Raw genomic sequence first — 26,102 nt, 5'->3', positions numbered from 1 at the left:
CAGAATTCTGCACTGGCCCGCAATCTGCAATGCACTGCCATTAAAGGGCCATAAAGTCAGGTGAACTGGAAAACCCTAGAAGCTTGACATGGTCCTGCAGAGCTTCACATCACCACCTCCAGCATCAGAAAAGAGTAGCACTTTGTCATCATGAATCATTCAATACTGATCCAAGCACTGTCCCTTTGGACCCTCACAGCATTACCTACAGCACATAAAATGCAACCTCCACCTGCTCGTTTACAGCCCACAGTGCACTTTACTTCAGAGAACTATCTGTGTTGCTCTGGACTGCCTTCCTTTAAAGAGAGATCACCTTAAACTGCAAATGACTTGCATAAAACACAACACACATCTATAGAGTGATAGATGGATATGTAGGCTAAGCTAATAAATCAAAATGGGTTGATGTGATGTAAGAAAAATACAAGGACTAGCTCTAGACAAAGTGGTTCTGTGAAGTGTAAGATGTTCAACTCGAGAAAAAGCAATCCTTTTCGTGGGTATCCCACTTGTGTTTATTTATGAACATCTTCACCACTTGTACGCGGGTGGGGCTACAACATTTTTGCTGTGGTTTGGTCAGTTCCATGGGAAAACACAGCCTGCGTACGAGTTTCAGCCATTTTGTTCATAATGTCTCTTTCCCACACACATAAATCCATAAAAACAGGAAAATCAAGTGACGATGAGACCAATTTCCAAAAAAGTCCCAGGAGCTGGTTTGACAAAAAAAAGAGAGAAACTATAAAGCTAAATATATATAAAGGAGTGTTGAGTGATTCAAGAGGAGTTCATTGGATGGATACCTTCATTATAAACCGATTCTGTTAAATCAGGCCACTGTTTCACAAAATCACTCATTCTCATTTCGTTACATTAACAGACTACTAATGAAACTCAAAATAGTGCATATAATGAATTCCTTTGAAATAACAGCCTCTCTCCCATTTATATGAGCAAACCTGATGCATTTTGTTGTCTTTAGCCAATATAATTCAAGTGCCATTTCAAAACACACGTTTAAAAGCCTTTATAGACCTGAAAACACAGTAAACGTTGAAGGCTGCATACAGAAACCAATGGTTGTCCCCAAATACTGAAGCACTGGGTTGGTTACAAATATATATATATATATATATATATTAGGGATGTGCATCTCCGTAACTGAGGCCGATGCGATACGCATCTCGACGCATAGCCAATGATGCGATACATTAAAGATACATATGAAGCAGCTACTGATGCGATACGATACGATTCACCCCTATTATGATGCAGTGCGATCCGATTTCGATTCAACACCATGCGATTCAATGCAATATGAAGCAATGGGAAAAAATATGGTGCTATGCAATTCAATATGTAGGCTACAGATAGTTTGCTGTTATTTCTTTGGTTCAGAGAGACAGCAAATCATAAATTAACTTAAGTGCCTTCTGACTTCTAATGCATGGACCTTACACAAAAAGGCCTTTGTAGTGCAAAGATTAAATAAAACCAGATGTTCATTTCCTGTTCTGTCTCCAGTTACACTTTTAACAGTTCACACATTTAACAGTGAAACAATTTAAGGATGCTCAGGGATGAACAATGAAGAAATGTTTCCGTAACTTAACAGCAGACGAATGTGCTTTCATGACGGCCCTTGTGACCAATAGTTTATATATATATATATAGGTTTTGGATAGACTAGATTGACAAATGCTTATCAATAATACTCTTATGGCTAAAAATGTGTTTACAGTGTTCAGTGACTAAAATGTCAACAGTTTTCATTGACTAAAACTACATTAAAATGCCCAGACTTTGTCAACTAAAACTTGACAAAAAAAAAATAGGATATGGTTGACTAAATATGATAAAAACTAAAAAGGAAATTAGGACACAGGACTAAGACTTAAAATTAAAAACCAGCTGAAAAAATGAACAGAAGTATTCAGTTGCCAGGTCATTAGGAGCAAAGCCAATGTTTACGTTATTTTAACATCACTTTTATGATCAGTATGGTACCACCTCCGCCTCATTTTGAGCCAGGAAAACCCCTGTATGTATATATATATATATACTCACTTTCCATTTTTTTGGAGATATTAATTCACAATGTTTGGTCTGTCTTAAACATTACATGAACTATGAAATAACATACTGGAAATTAATGTTTCCTTTACAATACTGTTTCTATTTACTTTGATGCAAACAAAAATGAGGCTGTGAGGAACGGAAGTACAGTTTGTCATACTGATTTGTACCTGGCTGTCGATCCTTCAGCTGACAAAACATTAAAAAAAAGTCTTTCCACAAATTTTCAATGGATCAGAAATTCCATAAAGTATGGGTTATGAAATTAAAATATTAAGAAAGTATGACAATATTGAATTTACTGTATTTTTATCCCACACAGCTGTTTTTCTAGTTTCTAGTCAAATTAAACATGGCATATATTCTAACTATGGTCTATTTCTCACATTCTGAAAGGTTAGCCTCAGGCCTCATGTTAAAAATCAATGATATATTTCCCATGTACTTGAGCTTATGCTGAGCGGTTGAAAATTTCCAATACATGTCTCATTTTACCAGTAACCTTTAGGTTACTGTGGTATTTTTTTCTGTTTGTGTAGCATTGATCTGGGAGATGAACTAATGAAATCTTAATCTGCAGTTTTTTACCTTTCAGTATTTATTCCAGCAGAGATTGTGCACAGGTTATGGAGCAGTGTGTGTGTGCATGTGCATGAGTGTGTGTCGTTATGAGAGAATTACAACTAATTGCAGATACAGTGTAAGAAGATGGTATAACTGTATGCTTAAAAAAAAGCTTTCATTAGTAGCAATAACAATATCACATTTTGAAAAAAAATTTACGTGTGAAATTATTATTATTATTTTTATTTATTTTTTATTATTTAAACAAAAATGTACATTCGCAAAAGTTTAAACATTTGTACTGCACTGAAAACATTGTAAGGCACTTTTTTTTTTCCTACATTTGAATGGAAACTGCTTGTTATTTTTTAGCAACAATAGCTCAATTATGTTATGTAATGTGTCTTATCCCAACCAGATCTAACAATTTTACCAAGATGTGCAAATGAGGCTACAGATGGTTTTTGATATTTTTAGGTTAAAGTGATAGTTCACCCAAAAATGAAAATGCTCTTATCATTTACTCGCCATCATGCCATCACTGATGTGTATAACTTTCATTCTACTGCTGATCACAAAACAAAGGGCAACATAATAATACTTCAGAGGATTACTGGATTACTTTTGTGCTGCCTCTATGTGGATTTTGGAGTTTCACAATGTTGGCACTCATTCACTTGCATTGTATGGACCTACAGAGCTGAAATATTTGATTGTCTCAAATTACCTTCTTTCAGATACTAATAGATACAAGTATTTTAAACTGAACACATGGTCAGTAAAATACTTTAGAACAAGGTTTACTTTGGTTAATCTACACGATAGTGACTTAAAAAATAGCACTGTAAATACAACCACAATCCCAACTAATTACCAACAACTATTTACGGTCCAAAAATACCCCTTAACTTTTTTGGGCCACTATAATTAAATACTGTATGAAACAACTGATTAAATTTAAAGTTCATTAAAAACATAGAGATTACATTTTAAAACAATGTATTATTATTTAGTAAAATAAAGGCTGAAATAAAATGAATAAAAAGAGCATCATTTAATAATGCACAAATTACTAATGGCCAATTTTTCATTTTGTTTTATTTTTTTTATATTTTTCAATGAAATATACAAATGAAAACTGAACTCAATTAGTTGCTGGAACTATTTGTGCAAGGATACAAGGGAAAGCTAAAACTAATGCTGAAACTAAATAAAACCAAAATGAAACCCATTTCAATGAATATGAGAAATGCAAGCTTGTAGTAGCACCTGTTTACTCCAGAGGGCAGTAATTGAAATTTCAGATGTGTGGCAATGCACAATTTATACAGTGAAGAAAATAACCATCCAGTAGCAGCACAACGCAGACATTCTTGTGTTCAAAACATTTGATGGAGTGCAAATTCGAACGAAGGGATCTCAAGATGCTACACAAGCATTTCTGACACAATTGTACATTGACGGGTCCTTAAACAAGCCCTCATAATAAATCTCGAACTGATTGACAAATTCACTTGTGAAATGGATTGCTGTGAACTGTATGCCAATGATTGACATATGATCAATAATATGGTAGTAAACAATGCATTGTATTCTAAAGCCGCTTTTTGTATCGTCTTATCAATGATTAACTCTTCTTCTTTTATATATATATATATATATATATATATATATATATATATATATATATATATATATATATAAAAATTAAAAGACATAACCCTGTCTGAGAGTTGACGAAATGTTCCTTTCATTCATAAGGAGTGCAGCGAATCCAAGCCACTGCTATACAGAATCAATCAGCCTGAACTCACTGTTCTGTGAGCTCAGCTGTTTCTGGTCTACAACAGGCTCATTAGTGCTGTTCTGAAACAGATCCCATGAGTCACTGGGAATATTCTACATTACCAGCACCACAGCAGACGGCAGTGTTACTTACCTAAAAGAAAAAAGAGAAAGGGAAAAGAGTGTTAATAATCCGGATTTGTGCAAATACTATCATACAGTAAAGCAAACACAGCAGAATACTGTATCAATGCAATGACAATAATGAGACAGAGTGACTTAAAAGGGAAAAAACATAAATATCACTCTCCTCTATCTATTTCTGCTTTTATTATGAAATTTGTGATATTAAATTAAATTTTCTTATTTTATTTTCAACTGAACACTGTCAAATAAAATGTTAATAAAAAGAAATAAAATAAAAAATCTGTTAATAGGCTAGTTGTACTATGCATATTTAATTAGCATGTATAGTGAAAAACTGGAACGAGATGTTGTGTCGATGAGTTGACACTATGGGTCACGCTTGGGAGCCCAAACATCTCCAAGGCCAATGAGTATTGCTGTGTGGGAGTGGAAGGCACTCCACCGGACATATGGGTATAAAAGGAGTGCAGTTGCAAACACACACTCAGGTTTTGCACTGAGGAGCCGAGCCAAAGACCCGAGGGGCCACTAGAAGGATCTGCCCCTTGTCCTCTCTGACATTGCACAACTTCTGTGCAAGTAGGCTCACTGGGGGAAAACACACTCTTGCGTAGCCCCAGGGGCCAGCTGTGCACTAGGCACCAGGGGAGTCTCGGCCAGAGAGTAACAGAGCGGACAGTGGGATTCTGGGGAAGTTAACAGGACTTCCTGTGATTGGCCGAATCGACTCCAAATCAGCTGGACCGCCTGAGGGTGTAGTCTCCACTCTCCTATGAGCATGACCTGCCACGACATCGCATCCGCTGTGCTGTTGAGGTGGCCCGGGATGTGAGTGGCTCGCAGCGACTTGAGCTTCAGCTGACTCCAGAGGAGGAGATGACCGGCGAGTTGTGACATTCAACGAGTGCTGTCCATCCGGACCAACACTTGCTTGCCCCAGATCAACAGCAATAGCCTCCTCGGGGAAAGTAGTACCACCGACAACTCGAGGCAGTTGATGTGCCAACGTAATCGCGGGCCAGTCCAAGGGCTAGCGACTGCGTGCCCATTGCACACAGCACCCTAACCACACTGGGAGGCATCTGTCGTAACCACAACGTGCCTGGAGACATGGCCTAGGGGAACTCCTGCCAGTAGGGATGATAGGTCTGGCCAGGGGCTGAACAGATGGCAACAAGCCTGCGTGACGAGATTGCGGTGCGTGTGTATATATATATATATATATATAAAAGAAGATCTACTCAGCTGTCGAAGGGCCCAGGGGTGTTTTCTCAGCACAACCATTGTGTGTGAGGGGGAGAACCGCTGTAACGCGCTGTAGATCCAACAGCCTTTCAGAGAGAGAGATGAATGGAACAGCAGGAGGAATTCAGCTCTGTGAATACGTCCGCTCGGCTCCGAAGAAGAAAATCTGAGTGTGTGTTTGCAACGGCACTCCTTTTATACCCGTATGTCTGGGGGAGTGGCATGCAAATCCCACACGCCAATTCTCATTGAACTTTCCTCAAAGATCAGAGATGTCTGGGCCCCCAAGGGTGACCCCTAGTGTCAACTCATCAACACAACGTTGAGTGAGTGACAGAAAGGGAAATATATTTTATTTAACCAGAAAATGCATTTCATTTTACAGTAAACTACTGTTACAATTATGGTGAAATTATTTGGCCGTTCCCAGAAGTCCCTTCATGACTCACATTATGTTTTTAACCTTATGTTTTTTTTCTTATATATATTGTAAATTGGGGTGTATAATGTTACATTTCGTGTTGTTTATTAATGTTTACTGCATTATTTATGTCATTTATGTAACCTGAGGGTGTTATATGTATAGTTAGTGATACTGTCAATTGTATTTTACTGTAAATTAAACAGGATTTTTTTTTTTTACAGGTAATTTAGTTTACTAAATTAGTTTTCCCGTTACACGTGCACAGCTGAAATGTTTACACACTTGATATGCTTTTAGTAGCCTGAACTAATATACACTTACTCAAATGTTCATACTCAAGCATATGGAAGTATATTAATGACACATATCTTTGGTACAAAAAAGAAGTAAATCTTAGGGAAAGCACTATAGATGCCTCACTTAAATAATGTATAGCAGGTAATGCTGTAAAAAGACATTTTATTTTGGGATGAATGGTGCCCATCTCCACTAAATTGACCCCCAGTAACCCCCACCAGTGCAGCTTTTGCATCAGACACTCTTCCTATAGAGCCTATTGAAGTCCTATAGATTTATTTTATAGCTTTCCCAAATCAAATGCATTCATTGGAGAGAGTTTATGCTTTTTAAAAATCCCAAATTTTATTGCAAAGAGGCGTTTGAACTTTTCCAAGTGAAACTAGGTGTATGGTGTTGCATAATTCCCCCCAAAATAATGCATGATATGAGAAGCCTCTTCTCACTTACCATTTCTTACGTAAGTGCTATTTGCAATTCATATTATATTATGGAAGGTCATCTCATGCATCTTTGTGAGAGCGACCTGTGAACGTTTGGATCAGAATCTAATTAGAACGTCCATGGTGGTCTCCTGGCAGTGGTTTTTCAGAGCTTTTCAAGAATCATTCGAAAACTCATAAATCTCAGAATCGTTGTTTAAATAATAAAACTTGAATTAAAAATTAAAGTCTGTTTCTTTGATTGGTAACCTGAGTGAAGTTTATGGTTCATGCTTGGTTCATTTGGCTCATTGAGAGCATTCCACAAGATATGAATCGTTCTCGACTTCACCCAGGCAAAGGAAAGGGACTAATCTTTGAATATTAAATATGCTCAACTGGCAAAATACACCACGTTTAAAAAAAAAAAAAAAGACATGTCAAAACAAGCCGCTTTGTTGTCTCGCAGCTCAGGAATCAAGAGTGTGGCAGCTTCCCTAAGAGATGACATGAGACCTGGAGTTGCACAGCAGACTCACAGTTCGCTGACGTCAATAGTCTGGACTGCGGTTATATTTCCTAACCCATTTCACGTCATAAGTGCAGATAATATTCTTAACAGTAAATTAATCAACTCCACACACAGTTCACTACATATAATGCTTCCAACTCAACAACTGATTTCAGTGTAATGAGCTTGTTAGTCTAAGAATAAAACACTAACATAACAAAGTGCTGCATGCCACAACTCATCCACATTTTATGTTACATATTTATATTTCTTAAATACTGTATATGTTTGTGTATATATATATATATATATATATATATATATATATATATATATATATATATATATATATATACACACACACAAACAGTTGAAGTCGGAAGTTTACATACACTTAGGCTGAAGTCATTAAAACTCCACAGATGTTATATTAGCTAAATATAGTTTTTGCAATCATTTAGGACATCTACTTTGTGAATGGCACAAGTCATTTTTCCAACAATTGTTTACAGACAGATTGTTTCACTTTTAAATGTCTATATTACAATTCCAGTGGGTCAGAAGTTTACATACACTAAATTCACTGTGCCTTTAAACAGCTTGAAAGATTCCAGAAAATGATGTCAAGCCTTTAGACGATTAGCTTCTAACAGGAGGTGTATTGAATTGTGTACCTGTGGAAGTATTTTAAGGCCTACCTTCAAACTCAGTACCTCTTTGCTTGACATCATGGGAAAAAATATTTTTTACTATTTATACTCTTACAGAACAATAAGGTTCTATTTGTTAACATTGGTGAATCCATTAGGTATAATGTACTACAATGATTAATATTTTATAGCATTTAATCAATGTTAAAATATATATATTATTATTAATGTAAACATATAACTTTTAATTTTGAAAATGTATTAATTAGTCAAACTAACTTTAGCTAAGATTAATAAGTATTATTCAATGTTAGTTCATGTTACTTTCTAATGTAGTTAGCTAATGTTAATGAATACAACTTTTTGTAAAGTGTTATCCGTTATCTTTTTCTTTAAGTAAACTACTACAGTAAATTGCATTCCAAAATATACATACTTTAGACTTTTACATCTTAAATTATGGATATCTGTGTTAGTGCGGTAAAATAAATTCTTAAGTTAAAAACATAAAAAAATACTCTGGTACCGTCTGTTTATGGACCTTGGTAGAATCTACACAACAGATCTTTTGCTATTGTAATTCATGAGCATATTGGCACCAGTGAGACTGGAATACTCCAGTGAATTACGTTCCTGAAAGGTGGAAATCCATCTGTAACAGCTGTTGTGCTGGTATGAGTATGTGTGTGTGTGCGCATGCTTGCATTTATGTGTGTGTCTGTCACGCCCGACTTGTAAACCCAACAGAATTTCCTTGAGTACACATCACTTGTCTCTTTACACAAACACACATTCACACTCCTAGGAATTCCATCCATCCATCCATCCATCCATCCATCCATCGTCAACCGCTTATCCTGTCTACAGGGTCGCGGGGGGCTGGAGCCTATCCCAGCTAACATTGGGCGAAAGGCGGGGGACACCCTGGACAGGTCGCCAATCCATCGCAGGGCCACACATAGACAGACATACACTCACATCCACATCCACATCCACGGCAATTTTTTTGGAGACACCAATTAACCTAGCCTGCATGTCTTTTGGATGGTGGGAGGAAGCCAGAGTACCCGGAGAGAACCCACGCAGACACGGGGAGAACATGCAAACTAATAAAACTGTTTAACAACTATAATACATTCTCTGTTTAATGCTTTAGTATTGACAAAATATAGTATTTCTGAAAAAGAAAAATGTGAATGGTGCATGCACAGGTAAGTGATATTAACCTTGATTTTTCTTTGTTTTCTTCACACATTCGTCTCATATTTCATTTCAAACATGCTCTTCACTGACGTCATGGCCCATGAATGAGGGACAGTCAAAAAATTGATTGTAATAATTTTCACATAATAAATATTGAAATGATTTCTGTATATTTCACTATTTGTTCAGATCACCTTAGTTTTAAACATGTAATAATTATATTTTTATAATGAATTTTCATAGTTTAATACTGAAAGTCTGGGTCAGTGACTGTAAAACGTTTTTACATAGTACCAAAAATAAATGATGAGGGCCTAGTAAAAAGATTTTAAGCTTTATAATTTTTATAAAGCTCATCCGCCCGTAAATGAAATTGCCCAAATTTGAAGAAACACCCAGAAATCTATCAAAATTATTTTGCCAGTTCCCTATCTGTCACTCACTCGACGTTGTGTCGATGAGTTGACACTAGGGGTCGCTCCTGCGGAGCCCAGACATCTCTGATCTTGAGAAAAGGCCAATGGAAATTGGTGTGTGGAATTTGCATGCCACTCCCCAGACATACTGGTATAAAAGGAGTGACGCTCCTTTTTTTTGATCATTTGAGTCAAGGCTCCACATGAGTGACCCCTAGTGTCAACTCATCGACACAACGTCGATGAAACGGAGGTTACATCAGTAACCGAGACATTTTATCATTTGCCAGGCAAAAACTGTAAGTCTGATCACTTTGAAAATTATTCTGAAAAGTTTAATGCTAGGTTTAGAATGAGCAATAGTAACAGTGATGCTTGCCTTTTCAGGCACCATTAATTTACCCATATATGAATTTTATAAAAAACAACAAAAAAAAAATGAATGTAATGTAAAGATTACATTCACCTGCAGGCTGTCAACTCTTTATTATTTTAGGCTGAACGCTCGTGGTGGCATATCAAATAAATAAACCACTCATTTCACACTTTAAACATGAATATGCGGGTGAGTTAAAGACAAAACACTGCGTCTGATAGTGTTGAGTGACGACGTTTGATTTTTTTAGCATGTAGAAAAATAAACGCTAACTAACGCGGTGCTGGGTTAAAAAATGCTGATGTGAAAGTGGAAGCAGATGCAGAATGTTTGGCTAGCACAGACAACTATCTCAATCCCCACGTCATTGGTCGGCCCTGCTTGCGTCATTCCGAGTCTAGGCATTCTGGATGCTTTCAGTAATGCCCTCACACATTTCCTCTCTCTCTCCTAACACTGGCTGCAGGGGCGGGGTTAATCCGTCCTTGCATGACAGCACTAGAGAAACAAAGAGCTGTGTGAGTGGATTGAAATGACTACAGACATGAATTGTTGAGCATTAATAGCCCTTCCATACTGTGCCATGGCCAATTAAAAAAAAATCAGATTTTTACGCTACGTGGGCAATAATGTACCAAAGGGGGCCTGGAAGATTGTAATGGGCCAGGACATTCAGAAGCAAGGAAAGTGCCAAGCACAGCAGAATATTTCCTACCAGAGTGACCGAGCAGATGTCAAAACTAATATGACAGTGAAAACACATATTTGGCATCAGTCTTTGCAAGAAAACAATTTACTATTGACGTATTGTGTAATCACTGGACTATATCACAAAACAAAGCTTCAGTATGATATTTTGTGGGTAGAAAAATACATTTAATTATCACTCAACCAAAATACCAAAAGGAGACTTTTTTTCAAATTTATGGTACATAAAATGTTCTTTGATATATAAAATAGCATGGCCACAAGTGTCTTTCTGCTTTTATGAAACATGAACTATATAATATAAATATTAAGGACACATATTTTATCTAAAATATTATTCGCTTATTTTTATTTGTTTTATTTGGCGTTAGCACTTTTGCTAGCTAGCTAAAATATTCATTAGCATAAATTACAATTTATTAGCACACTGAAGAGAAAGGTTGAAATAATTATATTGTTATTTTTTTTTATAATTTATAACTTTTTTATTTACTACTATAATTTATCTACTACTACTAAAACAATTTTGATACCATGTCATATTTAATGAGTTTTTTGATGTAAATATATTTTTTGATGTGTAAATAAATGAATACATTTCTTAATTATTTTTAATATAATTTTGTAAAAAAAACACTCATTGACCACTAATCAGGCAAATAGATGCTCACAGACTTTACGACCGCACAACCTCCGTGCAGCATAATAGGAACATTACCGTGACTGTGACAACTCATCCGCTGTCGCTCCTCATAGGTGGAAATAACAGACATTGTACTGCATCATTTTTAATGCAAACAACACTGTTGCATTTTACAGCCCTGTACAAAACAAATTTATGAAGTGCAATCTTTCCAGCAGACAACATTTTTTACTATATTTTAACAAAATTTTAAATCCTTTTTTCCCCACAATATTTATTTTACTTATTGGCCTGGCAAAGTAATAAAAACATTAGCAAGGGGAACAAGCATTTTGCTTCATAGTTTGTATTATATTGTGTATTTTAACATGGCTGGAACGTGGTATTAACCTCTCAGCATCCAGGAGCAGGGTTAGAAACTGACCAAAATCACACTGATTACAGTGGATGGACAAATTACTTATTCCAAAGCTAGAAACCGAGAACAGTTTGGGCTTCATTTAATTTCACTATCCTTTTCTAAGGTGTCTCATAAAAAGTTATGAGCCCACAACTAATCGCAAACATCTTTTAACTGTGCAAGACTGTGCACTTTATTCACTCTGTCCCTACTTGAGTATTATTCCAAGCTTTGTAATGAGGGCTGGTGGATATTGGTCTCTACTTGCGTCAGAAAACAGGCAGTTAAGTGTATTTAACGACTTTATAGAGCTCATGCAATGTCAGATGTATCTAGCCAGATGCTGCGAGCAATTTAGATCAAAGCTCAGCTGCGGAATATTAAATCAATTTTAGCATACTAACCACAATGTAACAGTAAACCTTGCACCAAGTTATCATAAATGAGGCAGTAAATCTTTTAATACGTAAAGCAGATTTGGGCTGGAACTTGTCTAAAATAACACACTTTGGTCCTGTCACATTAGTTATGATAATAGCAAATATAATTTGATAAATAGCAAATTTGTTTTCATACAAAACTTCAAAGTTTCAAAAGAGTTCAAAGACTGTCAAAGCTTTAACACATTTTTAGATGACACACTGTGCCATGTGTTCGCAAATATTTGCTTGTTTAGAGGGTTGATCTTACAATCTGTACGATAGCAAGAGAGTCACTTTAACGTCAGAAGGTATCTTGGCAATGTACTGTATTCAAATGTTTACTCTGTGCAATAGATGTGTTTACAGTAACTCCATTGTGAAAAAACTAAACACTGAACACAACTCAACTGACATATCTGCAATCTTCTAGTAACAGTGAAGTTGTGTCCAGTTTAATATACAGGTTTTAAAATTGTACAATCAATGATTGTACTTCTCTCATTTGTGTGGTTGAAACTTTTAAGCTTAATGTAATGTGTAAATAAATAAACAGATGCATTTACAACAGCAAATAAGCCACAATTTAATTACAGATACCAAACCTGACATCTATGGAGGGCCAAATCTCTTAAAATTAAATTATTTAACACCTGTGTCAAGTTCGTAGATATTTAATCGTTGTGTCTATGTTGGTTTTAAAAAAAAAAAATTTTTCAATTTCTAAAAAATACTAATAATTATATATATATATATATATATATATATATGTGAGCGTGCACAGTTATATATATATATATATATATATATATATATATATATATATATATATATATATATATATATATATTGACACTGAAAAAGCTGTTTAAAGAGATTTTGCCCTCCATAGTTGTCAGGTTTATCAGTATATATATATATATATATATATATATATATATATATATATATATATATATATATACATAATAATCGCACGCTCACTTGCACAGTTAAGTTTAACGGAGACTCGCATGTGGTAAAAAAATTTTTGCGAAATACGTGCCTAATTTTGAATTCATAACATTTATACATTATAAAAAGAAACTAGCAATAAATGTCAATCATACGCTGGTAAAGTGATGTCACTGGTGGAGCTTCTCCGTGCTCACTGAAAATATCCAACTAATCGTTAATGAAATTCAGTGTTGACGATTTCCATTATCGAATTAATTGTTGCAGCCCTAAATATTACTATGACAAACATAATATAACATGATACATAAACATGTACTGATGTACTGTTATAAAAACACTGATTTGTGAGAGTTTTTGCCATACTGGAGGTGTCAGAATAAACACCATGGTAATGGCATACTACCACACTACTCTTATTTCTGCCATAGACTGACATAACAGAAGTAGTAAGAGTAGTATGTGAAGTATGCCATTGTGAAAGCAGCCCATAAAAAACACATGTAACTGTTGTCATGTTGTGAGTCTGGAAAATCATGAATGAGCTGTCATCATTCAAAGCTTGTGCAGCTCCTCTGGAGCAACTGCAGAGGCTGTGCCAGCCGGCTGCTCTCGAATCGCTCTTGCGGTAGGCCTACTTTGATTGCATATGTAATGGTGGTGACGCTGTTTCATGTCGGGCAAAATTTCTAACCGACATGCACTGCTTCAAGTCCAGTGCCGTTCGGTTTGCGCAGCGCTGCATGAAGTTGAACACACCTAATGGCTGCCTGCATGCTTGTTATTTTAAAACAAAATTGCTTCTCTAGTTATTTTTTTAAGAAATAAAAATAAAAGATTATTCTGCGCTACTCATGCCAACATTACTTTTTACAAGAATTTCAGCTTTTAAATAGACATTAAATTTCATGAAATTTTTTAATTAAGATTTTTAATAATAAAAAAGACATTTATTTAATGTATTTATTTGTCAGTGACAACACACATTACTCAAACATCTTAATTATGTAAATGTGTCATATTTAGTCAACTTTCATCTGCTGTGGCATTGATTGAAAACTCTGTAATTGAAAACATTTTCATCACAGAAGAGGTGTAATCAAGCAATTGTTTTGTGTTAATTGCATTTTCAGTAGGGCTGCACAATATATCGTTTCAGCTTCGATATCGCGATGTGCGCATCCGCAATAGTCACATCGCAGAACGTGCGATGTAGTAAGATAAACATTTAGTCTACAATATTTTTTTTCCAATAGGAAATGTAGCATTATATCTGTGTGATATTACGTAATTTACTCTGATTTATGGGTTCATAAATACACAGATTTTAATATAATTAAAAAAAATAAAAGTTAATTGCTGCACGTTGTTGACATGCAGACTCTGCTTGCGCTCTGCTTGTGCCAAAAGAAATGGAGGATTTCGTTGCAAAATGAAATGCATTGTCAGTTATATGGAAATATTTTGTCTACCGACAGGATGATGTTGACCAAAAACAGGTACTTTGTCGAGATTGCCACAACACGAGGAAACACGACCAGTTTGTTTGATCATTTAAGTCAGCACCACAAATCTTTGTATGTCGAGTGCAAAGCCAGATCTAAATGACGTCTAAAGCAAAAAACTATTTCAGATGCCTTTGCCAGTGTTACACCATAAGAGAAAGTTTCCAAACGGCAGAAAAATAATCACAGATTCAGTAACATTTCACCTTGCGAATGACATGGTACCAATTAACACGTTTACCAAAGAGGGTTATAAAAACATGATCCGGTCGCTTGACAAGCGGTATGTAATACAATCACTCAACTATTTTTTAAGTTATTTCTTTTATAAACATTTTATTTTATGTTGTATTTTTGTAAACCACTCAGGGTTGGTGTATAGCTGCACTTTTTTCCCCAAAGGGTTTAAATTGAAAGATATTTATTGTTTACATTTCTTGAAAAAAAAAGAGGTTTGTAATCTAATTTGTAATATAATAAAATGTTAATTACTTATTTTGTCATTCACATTAATTATTGTGATAATGAAACTTCCTTAGTGTAATTCAGAGATAAAGCCTCCTGTAATCTCCCGAATCCCTTCTATGAGCCCCTTTATTTTAGGGTAAGCAACATGCATTATTAGATCATTGACTTTAGGGTGAATTGATAGAGGAGTATTACATTAATACAATGGAACCAATTAAACAGTGTATTAATTATTATAATAAAATAATCTACCCAAAATAAATCAAAAAGTAAAAAGTCATTTTCAGTTTCTTTTCCATGAAGATGCAGTTCCCTACAAAATCACCCCAATCATTCTAGAATAATTAATTCTTCTCAAATAGAGCTATTCATGTCATCTGGCGAAATCATCCTGTATTTTTTCATATCGCAATATATATATCGCAAAAAAACAAAATATCGCAATGTCAGTTTTTTCCAATATCGTGCAGCCCTAATTTTCAAGTATTTCTGAATAATGTAGTAGATCTGGACAAAAAAGAAAAATTAACATCATGTCATTGACTATTAAATAAATCAGCAACAATTAAGTCTAGGAATGTTCCGATACCATTTTTTGAGAATGAGTATCGATGCCATCCCGTGTCTTAGCAGGAACGAACAGGTAGGTCTGGGACAGTTGGCCGGGTGTATCACTTGTGCATAGCGCCATTCCCCTCCACTGAACTGAAGACGTGTGCTGTTGACTCCCAGTAGTGTTCACAAGATGTGTTCCCTGAATGATTTCCTCCTAGCCCTGTGGCAGACGAGTTTGCGGAGAAACTCTATGCAGGCTCAGTACACGTGCTAACTAAGCCCTGTACTGGGGTAGGTGCTCTGCATGTGCTCTCTCTGGATGGGGTGTGGTCTCCATGGTATCTTCCTCTTGGGAATGACAACTGATGGAGGGAATGAGAAGTTGTGTCCCTCCTGCCACAACGTTGGACTACACCCTGAAACGGCCGGGACCTTCTCTCTTGGCTCCTCAGCACAAAACCTGAATGAGCGGTATGCATGCCCCTCCTTTATATCCGTATGTTCGGGGGAGTGGCATCCAATAGCACTCGCCAATTCCCATTGGCCTTTTATAAAAGATCAAAAGGTGTCTCGGGCTCCCAAGAGTGACCCCTAGTGTCACTTCATTGACACAACGTATCGTTCCCTCCATCAGGGAACGGAGGTTACGGAAGTAACCAGGGCGATTTTTTTGCAGTGAATTTCAAATAAAAAAGTATATTTTCCCTTTAATTCGGTGAATGTCATTTAGAGGTATTTTTAAAAGATGATTTTTTTTCCTCTTTATTGTTAGTAAGCACGTTTAATACAAGCTGAATAATCGTTTAAGACCGAATGATTAATCGTTGCAATAATCGCTGCAATAATCGCCGAATAGTCAAATAATCATTCTAATAATCGCTAGATTAATCAATTATAATCGTTAGTTGCAGCCCTAATTAGAAGCAAATGTTAAACACTCGGGTTGGAATACATCCCGTTTATCCAGACAAACAGCATTTTGTGCAGTTCAAAAGTTCACTCACTTTGCGTGGGCTTATTTATTTACCCAATGTTCACAGTAAATGGAGGCGAGGCTGCTTGCTTATGCAAAACAAACTAACGTGCAATTAGTTGTAAAGGAGTGCAAACAGTGTGTAAAATCTGTAATGGAGAAACAAGAGACAAGTAGAATGACCTTACCATGAATCAACCTTAAGAAAACACAAGTTATTGATATTCAACTTCAGGTAATAGGTGATTGATGATAAAGCATCTAACTTAGTGACACTATCTTATTATCCGAGCTTTGATATTAAAGTTGTTGGTGTTACTTTTTCTACATTAGTGGGTGAAAAATTGACAGCCTCATGTCCCATTTATTTTGGGCTCATTTTTAAATTACCGCCTGTGTCCGATGTGCTTTTAACAGTGCACTTTAGCCAGAGAGACAGCCTACGCACGACTTCACCTCTGCTGATGCATACAAATTCACTTTCATGTCCTAATATTCCACGCTGTAAAGCTACAGAATGAACATGACTGAATTAGGGGGCACATTCCGAGCATGTCATGTCATCATTTGATCATGGTGAGTGGAAAATAATGCTGCTGAAAATGTAGAAATTTCAGAAGGGAACCATTCGTTTACAGAACTACCAGGAGAACACAACAACTTTACTGACCAAATGGACATTTCTTTTTGGGTCTTCGGTTTGAAAGTATGCAAAAAACAACACAAATGCAGTACAGGATTTGACCATGAATCAACTAAGATAACATTTCAGTAAACAGTCATGACTGGTACAGAGAAAATCTGTTCACTGCTGCTGAAGACTGCATCCCCCTAGTGCTCAGAACTATGCAACTACCACAACAAAGCATAATCCGAGACAACAGTGAAGGCATGGAACAGACAGATGTGTGCTTCTGTCTGAGCTGTTGCTCCATCCAGTAAAAAGAAGAAGGGTTTATCAACGTGTATTTTAAATGACCACAATGAGGGTGAACATTCACAACAAGATATAGACCAGCACAGGCTTGATTCATTTTGCTAGATAAAGTATAGCCCTGTGATATTATAATATAATTAAAGTCATGATGACAGCTTCACAGCAAATGCAGGAGTGAATGATCATATATTTCTTAACATAGTGACTCTTACTTTAACCATAACCATTTTATTTGCAATAAAAAGCAGCAGTTAACAATAACACAATAAATATAGATTAAATTATGTGGTAACACTTTACAGTAAGGCTCCATTCGTCAAAGCATTAGGTTCATGGACAATTAACAATATATTTTTAAAGTATTTATTCATCTTTGTCAATATTAGTTCATAATAATACAATTGTCCATTGTTAGTCCATGTAGTTCATAGTGAATTAACTAATGTTATGTAAAACCTTTGATTTTTAAAACCTATTTGTTTATGTTGAAATTAACATGAACCAAGCTTACTAAATACTGTAAAAGTATTGTTCATTGTTAGTTCATGTTGACTAATGTTAACCTTATTGTAACCAAATTGCTGACAATTGTGTTACTTTATCATTATTGTTATTTATGGATATTGTGGTGTGATATTACAGATTATATTAATAAAAATGAATGAATCAATCCTCAATAGTATTTTTGTTCTCAGTAGTGCTTTGGTCATGTGTAATCTCATGCTTTGACTAGGAGGAAATATAATAATTGACATAAAATCAGTACTGTGTGTAGTGTTCTCTGTGATGTTTCGTCACACTGCAGATGGAGCTGAGCAACGGAGCAACTGTCCCACATCGTCTTCAGGTGATTGTGTTCTCTTTTACATGAATTGGTTGTGTTTTTCACTTGTAAATCGCTTTAAAATGACTGGATGTTAATACTTTTAGCCTTACACAATGGTATAGCAGTGCTCGCCTGATTCTGCAAGCTTTAAATCATTTGTATTAACACATTTGAAGCTTGTTACTGAGATAATTTGTATACTTTTACTAAATAAAATCCCATTTGTTGAGATCAGTCATTTCATTTTAGAAAGAAGAGTAGTTTGCAACAACTCTTGACACTTTCGCATTAGCTGGATACGATACCGGAAGCTCATCACTGACCTGAGATTTTACTGGAAACGAGTAGGCTACATGCCGTGCATCATTCATGATATAATAAATGACATCATTGGTCATGGAAAAATCACATTTCTGGCATCAAAAATTTTATTTTAACTACTAAAAAATATATAAATATATATATTTATCTGTAATTGCATTTTCACTAGTAGAAATTCACAATGATCTGTGATTCACTCCTTTCATCCAAGAAATCCGTAATAAATTCCTTGAAATTCCAAATTCATATTTCAGAAATGCACTTCTTTGTAGTAAAAATTATAAATGTATTTTATTAATTAAATTGTTAAAAATATGATTTTCTTTAAATCTCACAAACATTTGATATTTCAAACATTTTTGATAATGTCATATTATTGTGAGATTTATTCTATTAAAGAGAAATAAAGAAGAAGTTATGTAGATTTTTAAATTTTCAAAAGAAAATGTGAGTGGTGCTTGCCTCTGCAAAACTCGGTGTCAAAATTGTATAGTTGTGAGTGGTTGTTATGCTTTCCGGTTGCTATGGGGTTCTGAAAGGTAGCTTGGTGGTTGCAGAATATCTATGATATTCTTGTCCCTATGTAGTATATGGTTTGTGTCCCTCCTTCAATGTAGCCAAAGATTTTGGCCAACATTGTATGTATAGTACCTCACAAACAGAAAAAGTAATAGCACGCCACTCCTCGATAAGCTTTAAGATTTGATTCACGTCTGATGCACAAGCACGTGTTACGTGTCAAAATGTAATGTTTTTGTTTTAGCTGCTAACACTAGAAGATGCTTGCCTTAGTAAACACTACAAATGAAAAGCACAACATAAAGTCTCATTTTAAATGAAACCATGTTTTGAGACTAATTAGGGCTGCCCATCACACAAAGATAAACACCTGTCATGGATATTTTTCCACTATTAAAACTAATTAATTCTGAGCGAAAGCCTTTTAACATGTGTGTGGAAAATTGTTTTCCGTCATGATGTTTGGCTTAGCATGAATGAATCACACCAAGCTTCCCTGTCATGTGTTTACAGAACACACACACATACACATATGCAATTACAGCATGTGTGCTCTCTTCAGGAAAAGTCATACAATCATACTGCTTGTCTCTCCCAAAAGAAAGGCAAACCAAGGGAGTGTTCATATTAGCACATACTTTAAATAATTGGTTTCAAAAGTCAGTTAAATGTTTACTTTATGGTTGAATCTCAAGATGAAATTTCCGGGTCCTATTTTACCCCAATTCAAAGAAAAAAGGAAAAAAGCATAAAGAAAATAAAGTGTATTAAGACCATTATGATTTTTTGCATTGTGACATTATTTTTAGGACAATCAAGCACACTTCAGACCCAAAATATCATGAATGTAATGCAAATAACATTTACATTGTAAAGAAAATTGAAATTGGCATGACAGGTCTATTATTGCTTTGGATATCGTTTTAGATTAAAAAGAAACTTTCATTAAGTTTTTGAATCACTTTCCATAACAATTTGTATATTGTGATATGTAATGTTATAGACAAAATTTGCTTGTATCCCCCATGCTGCAACATTCTGAGAAGGTTAGTTTATAGTTATAAAAATCAAACCTAAAAATTACCTTTTTATAGTGATTATTATGAGAACACTGCAGTGCTGCACACGTTTAACATACAGTCAATATTGGCCATAGCACACAGCTGCAAGGGTGTTTTCCCTCATTGCTCCAGTTCACAGTTTTTGCAGGACTGTGTTGATGACATCACTGAGGGCAAATTATTTCATAAACGCATTTACAATCCTTCTTCTAGCTGGCCACGGTCAGGCCATTAAAGTGCACTGAGTGTGCTCGACTATAAGTACCTCAGGCGAAAGAAGGGTTTCCTGGAAAATGCGGTTGCCTAGGAAATAAATGCTGAAAATATCATCAGCAGCAAGTGTGGAAAAGGGGCCATAAATAAATGAATAAAATACTTATAATAATAATAATAGCACAATGGTAATGGTGGAGGCCTATCTCGAAATGCACATTGGCACTCAAGTAACAGCAAATAAAGCGAGTGTGTTCTCTGGATAGTACTGATGTGATGCATATCAATGAGGCTGGCTATCAAGCAAGCACCAGAAGGAAGCAGTGAATGATGTGATCCATTCTGAAGGGGTTGGCTCCATTCAGACTGTTGGGATACGGCGCTGGATGCAGCTGTCCACTTTCATATTGAAATGAAGCAGGTTGGAGCGTGATAGCTTAAAAGAGACCATCACGCTCTCTTTCTCTCATGGCTATTTAAGAGAGATAAGATTGCATGCTTCCTTATCTCATTCCCTGAGCACCTCTGTGGCAGCTTAGCTCAGGCTAAATGAACTAAACTCTTGCCCATTAGAGGCCAAATGCTTTTTAATATAAAGTCTGGCTTGAATGAGATGCCCGGATCGCATAGACTACTCATCTGTTATCTGATTTACTTTGCCGCAGAGAGAAACATGAACTTTTATGAGCTTTTATGATTTCACGGATTTATTGACTAGTCTAGTGCTTCTACAGAAAACAGTTTTCGGATTGGAAGTGGAAAATTAAAACTAAATATAGATGGAATTTAGTTAACATGAAACTGATTTCATGAAACCCAATTTACGTTCTTCCTACAAATTACTGGTGTTTATGTGAATGATTCATTAGTGCATGTTATTAAAAAAATTTTTTTTATAATTTTGTCATAATTTATTATTTGATAACATCAATCGCAATGCTTCTTGGGATTGTAGTTCATTCCCTCATTAAAGATGTTTTGTACACATTCTTGTAACAAGTTTATGTTGTGATTCACCTCGGAGCTTGTTGGTTTGGTTCATGGCTTCAAACTCTTTACTGAAGGATTGAAAGAATGGGAAAAATACTTCTAGAACAAAAATGGCTGAAAAAGTGGGCGGGCACTGTTGCGCTCTATTCCTGATGCACCCAACATTTTTCTTGTTGAAGTACCTGTTTCAATTGGAAATGCATTATGCAAGTAAAATAGTTTTGAATGCAGTTTCATGTTGACTTCAATGGAATATTACAGTTTATTTTAATGAAATATAATTGTGTCATTCTATAAGTTGCCACAGAAAATTATTTTGACTCATTCGACTTCAGTTTCTAAAAATGTAACACTGACATGCAAGTGGGCACTGTAGGGGAGGATAAAAATATAGTGTGGCAGGGCGGAGGCCGGGGTCGGGTCGTGATCCTACAATCTCCGCTAACGATCTCTCTCTCCTGCACGGCCCTCTGCAGTCAGCCTTTAAACCTCACGGAGGCATAATTAGCCTAATACGGGACCGGGTGTGTAGGATCACGACCCGGCCCCGCCCTCCGCCCTGCCACATATAGGCATCGCAATCTTCATTTGAACGATCTCAATATCGATTCTTTATAAATCCCAAGATCGATCTTTCACTCAGTGTGCAACCCTCTACTGCAATGATAGGAAATCACTCGCATTTGCAACCAAATTTCGCACTATGTGACTAAAGTGAATATATATGTCAACTGGCTGGTAAATGTTTACATTTCACTCAGCAGTAATTGTGTAGTTTAGTCATGAAGTGTTCAGCAGCGAGATCCCTTCACAGCATGTTGAGAGTAAAAGTTGTCCAAGGACGAGATCCACGCAACCCATTTGTCATTTTATAATGTCTCTTAATACCCTTTCTGTTCTTTACACTCAGTTGTTGATAAAAAAAACAAAAATAGAAAAACGTTTAATTCTAGTCATGCATCACACTAATGAGGGAAAGCCATTCGAGTCCTCTCTAGTTAACATACGCTCATTTAAAGACACTGTTACAGAAATGCAGTACCGGTTTTAGCATGTGTTCAACAAATTCATGTAAATATTTGTAAATAGAACAAATTATGCAATTTAACAATAAATATGTAACAAAAATATTATATGAAATATATCTTATTTATTGATTGAATACATGTATGTGTTAATTAATGTATATTAATAATGTATTATATTTACATTTATATACATTTATAGCAAAGAGCACACCTAAATATTGTCATGGCCAGTTAAATCACAAAATAGGAGTACATCCACATTTATAGAGCTTTCAGCTGGGCCCACAAAAACACAAATAATATATAACATAGTACAGCCATTAAGATCTTTTCACTCTCTCTACCAACTCTGTCAATCAGCGTGGACAGTTCTATTTCATATCTTCTCTTTTATAAACATAAGCTGTGATACAGCAGTGGTAAGTAAGAAACACACAGAGAACATCCCAAATCACTCTGTCAATCAAATATCCATGAAAGATACAGTGAATATCCAAATCATGGTATCACGCAGGAAACCTGTCAACATGATTTATTGCCAATCTGAGAGCGAATCAAACACGGCCAATAGCACATAAGTGATTTTATACTGAAATAGACATCAATTAATGGTTATACCCTGGCAGAGACGATGGCTGTTTGTCAACTTGCATTCTTATGTGTTCTTACGTTCTCATGGACTCGTTCAATGTCATGATCAACAGCCGAAGTTTAATTCCAATGCTCAAGAACGCAAATACAGAGTAGGAATACTATATCCTCCTGTCCTATTGGTTTTGTTCTTCCAAGGTAGCTTGGCAAGACTGGTCTTCATAAGTAAGCAAGTCCATTCTCTGTGTTCATATCGTTGAGAAACACCCAATGGGTTTCATTAAAAAAGTTAGCGGAGGTAATGGTAGCAAGATTTGTATATTTTCTAAGGAATGCCAGGGCATGGCTCTACATAGGTGGTTGCTTTACCATTGCTAGATAATTGGGTGTAAGTTGCTGTTACTAGTTCACAGGTTAAGCTATTTAAAGTGTGACTTTATAATGCAAATGAATGAGATAGTCAGCAGAATGTAGCATGAGCCAAACGTCCTCAACAATGACTACACACAATGTGTGGGGTCTTCTCAACCCTGCTTGAGTCATGATGACTATGCCAACCAAATGCCTTCTTACCAAAGCTTTAATGTGGTTCCACAAGCAAATGTGATTAACTATCAGTCAATATGTACATGCACACACAAAATAACATTCCGAGGTCAAGCCTATTGAAACTGAGGCTTTATTCAACCTGAAGAGCTGGTATGCTGTGTTGTGGTCAGTGGTCAAGGGTTTTACAACTAATCAGGACAGAGATAAAATCAGGTAGTGGTTGTAAAGTAGAGGCAATATGACCAGTCTGTTTGTGAACTGTGTGTGTGTGCTGCGTGTGTGTGTGTGTGTGTGTGTGTGTGTGTGTGTGTGTGTGTGTGTGTGTGTCACTTTGTGGGGGACAAATGTCCCCATAAGGATAGTAAAACCCGAAATGTTTGACATTGTGGGGACAATCTGTTTCGCCATGAGGAAAACAGCTTATAAATCATACTAAATTATGTTTTTTGAAATGTCAAAATGCAGAAAGTTATGTTTAGGGGTAGGGTTAGGGGATAGAATATAAAGTTTGTACAGTATAAAAACCATTATGTCTATGGAAAGTCCCCATAAAACATGGAAACATGGAAACCCAAACACCCCAGGATGTTTTGCAAGGAAAAGCACAAATCACATTTACTTCAAAACATAGACAAATCTACTTTTCCCATTCATTCTCCAAAACAGAGAGTACAATCTCTGAAACCATGGCTCTTGACACAATAATATTTTAGTACATTTAAAAAAAGGATGGAAAACTTCCAGAAGTACCATCAACAGAGCCTAGATGTCAGATGTGTGTATGTTAGGGAAAGCTGCAGTAGGACAATCAATGTTCGTAATAAGTTACAGTAGCACAAGTTCAACCTCTGAATTAGAGCAAAGGGGAAACCTGCGCCTTAGGCTCACTCGCTCTCTCAGGAGAAGCACTCCTTTAAAGGCCGCCCTCCATCTTCTGAGTTAAACATCAAACACTATCTTATAGAGTATCAGAAGACACACACAGTTTTAAAGGGCCGCTGTGAGTGAGAGGGGAAATGATTGATTCTGTGATCACGCGCTAAGTCCCTTTAGGCACAATCAGATGTACTGAGAGAACAGAGTCTTGTTTTACAATCTTCTTCTTCATATGAGCGGGAAGTCCTAAGCTTGTTTTAACTAGGGCTTCTGTATCTCTCCTGCATTGCTGAGGGTGCAGTACATAGAGAACAACTGTATTATCTGATTATCAGACAGGATCCTGAGGGAACACAAAAATTTCCATTACCATACCCATCACTGGCACCCTTTTCTTGCAGGCATATTTAAAGGGATTGTTCACCTTAAAATAATAATTCTGTCATAATTTACTCACGCTCATGCTGTTCCAAACCTACCCTTGAGGTTAAATGTTCGATCAAACACGGGAAAGAGAAAAAATGAGGAGAAAACAACAAAGAAAAGAATATTGTCATCAAATAAATTTAGAAAAAAAAAAGTGCTTGCAAAGTGCAATAACTCATTGCAATGAAATGCCACCAAGCAGTGTTTGATGAAACCAGATTCCAAAATGAACACACGCCAAGTGTTATTTGCTAAATAAATTGTCTTTTTTTTTTTTATGTAATGTAACATATCTTGGGTTTTACCAACATCAACATTGCATTTGAATCCAAACATGCAAGATGCGGCAATCAAAAGCAGTGTAACAGACATCAGAGTATCGCGACCCTTACCAGGTATGTGCCACCGTGAAACGCCGCTGCTTGTGGATGTTGTTATTAAGCAGCATGCGGCGTAGCAGTCTGGGTGAGTTGCGCGGAGACAGAGTGGTCGGAGACAACCTGGGGGACAAAGAGGACGGGGACCTCTGGCCCCTTGGGCAAAGTGGTCGCTCCTGCTGAAGCAGGTTTTCTCTCAGAATCCGCACTAAGTCCTCGTTCAAGCCAACATGGTCCCCATGGTGAAGCTGTTTCGGGAGGACCGCCAGCATGTCCTGGCTGCTTCCCGGCTGCGCCATTTCTGGAAAACCACAAACCTGGGAAGTTTCAGAATCTTGTTGCTTGAGTCCGTTAAAAAAAATCCCAAGAATGTTCTGGAGAAGGCAACTGGGAAGGTGACAAGATGTAAATATTGGAATATACAAGTGCCTCCAAGACCGTCCACAGTGCTGCAAGAGCTCAATCCAGCTCAGCCTCGCTCATGCTTTCCCTCCTCCGGCAAAATCCATCCAGTGCTCCGGCACAGTTAGAGATACTGGATAGAGTGAGTGCGTGCTCAGTGTGTGTGTTTGCAGGGGGTTTAGAAAGCGCTAGGGAGGGGAGTGGGCTGTGTGTACATGGAAGGGTGATTCACCCGTCAG

The 26,102-nt window shown here is 36.4% G+C and overlaps 1 protein-coding gene across 3 annotated transcripts in view; it reads right to left on the bottom strand.

Annotated features, from left to right (window-relative positions):
* The window catches only part of LOC127635439 (cAMP-specific 3',5'-cyclic phosphodiesterase 4D-like), a 146,487-nt gene extending 120,684 nt beyond the window's left edge, over positions 1-25,803 (bottom strand). For 2 of the 3 annotated variants that reach the window (XR_007969476.1, XM_052115490.1), the window contains exon 1: positions 25,477-25,803. Coding sequence is in view for 2 of the 3 variants with exons in the window: in XM_052115490.1 (XP_051971450.1) it covers positions 25,477-25,760 (284 nt within the window). In the remaining variant the exon portion in view is untranslated. The remainder of the gene's footprint in view (positions 1-25,476) is intronic. The other variant, XM_052115491.1, reaches the window with a different exon arrangement.
* Between the last annotated feature and the right edge of the window lie 299 nt (positions 25,804-26,102).

This window comes from Xyrauchen texanus, chromosome 43 (assembly GCF_025860055.1).
Source record: "Xyrauchen texanus isolate HMW12.3.18 chromosome 43, RBS_HiC_50CHRs, whole genome shotgun sequence".
Lineage (NCBI taxonomy): Eukaryota > Metazoa > Chordata > Actinopteri > Cypriniformes > Catostomidae > Xyrauchen > Xyrauchen texanus.
Note: the sequence above shows the minus strand (reverse complement) of the source record. Positions and strands in the feature narration are given on the sequence as shown.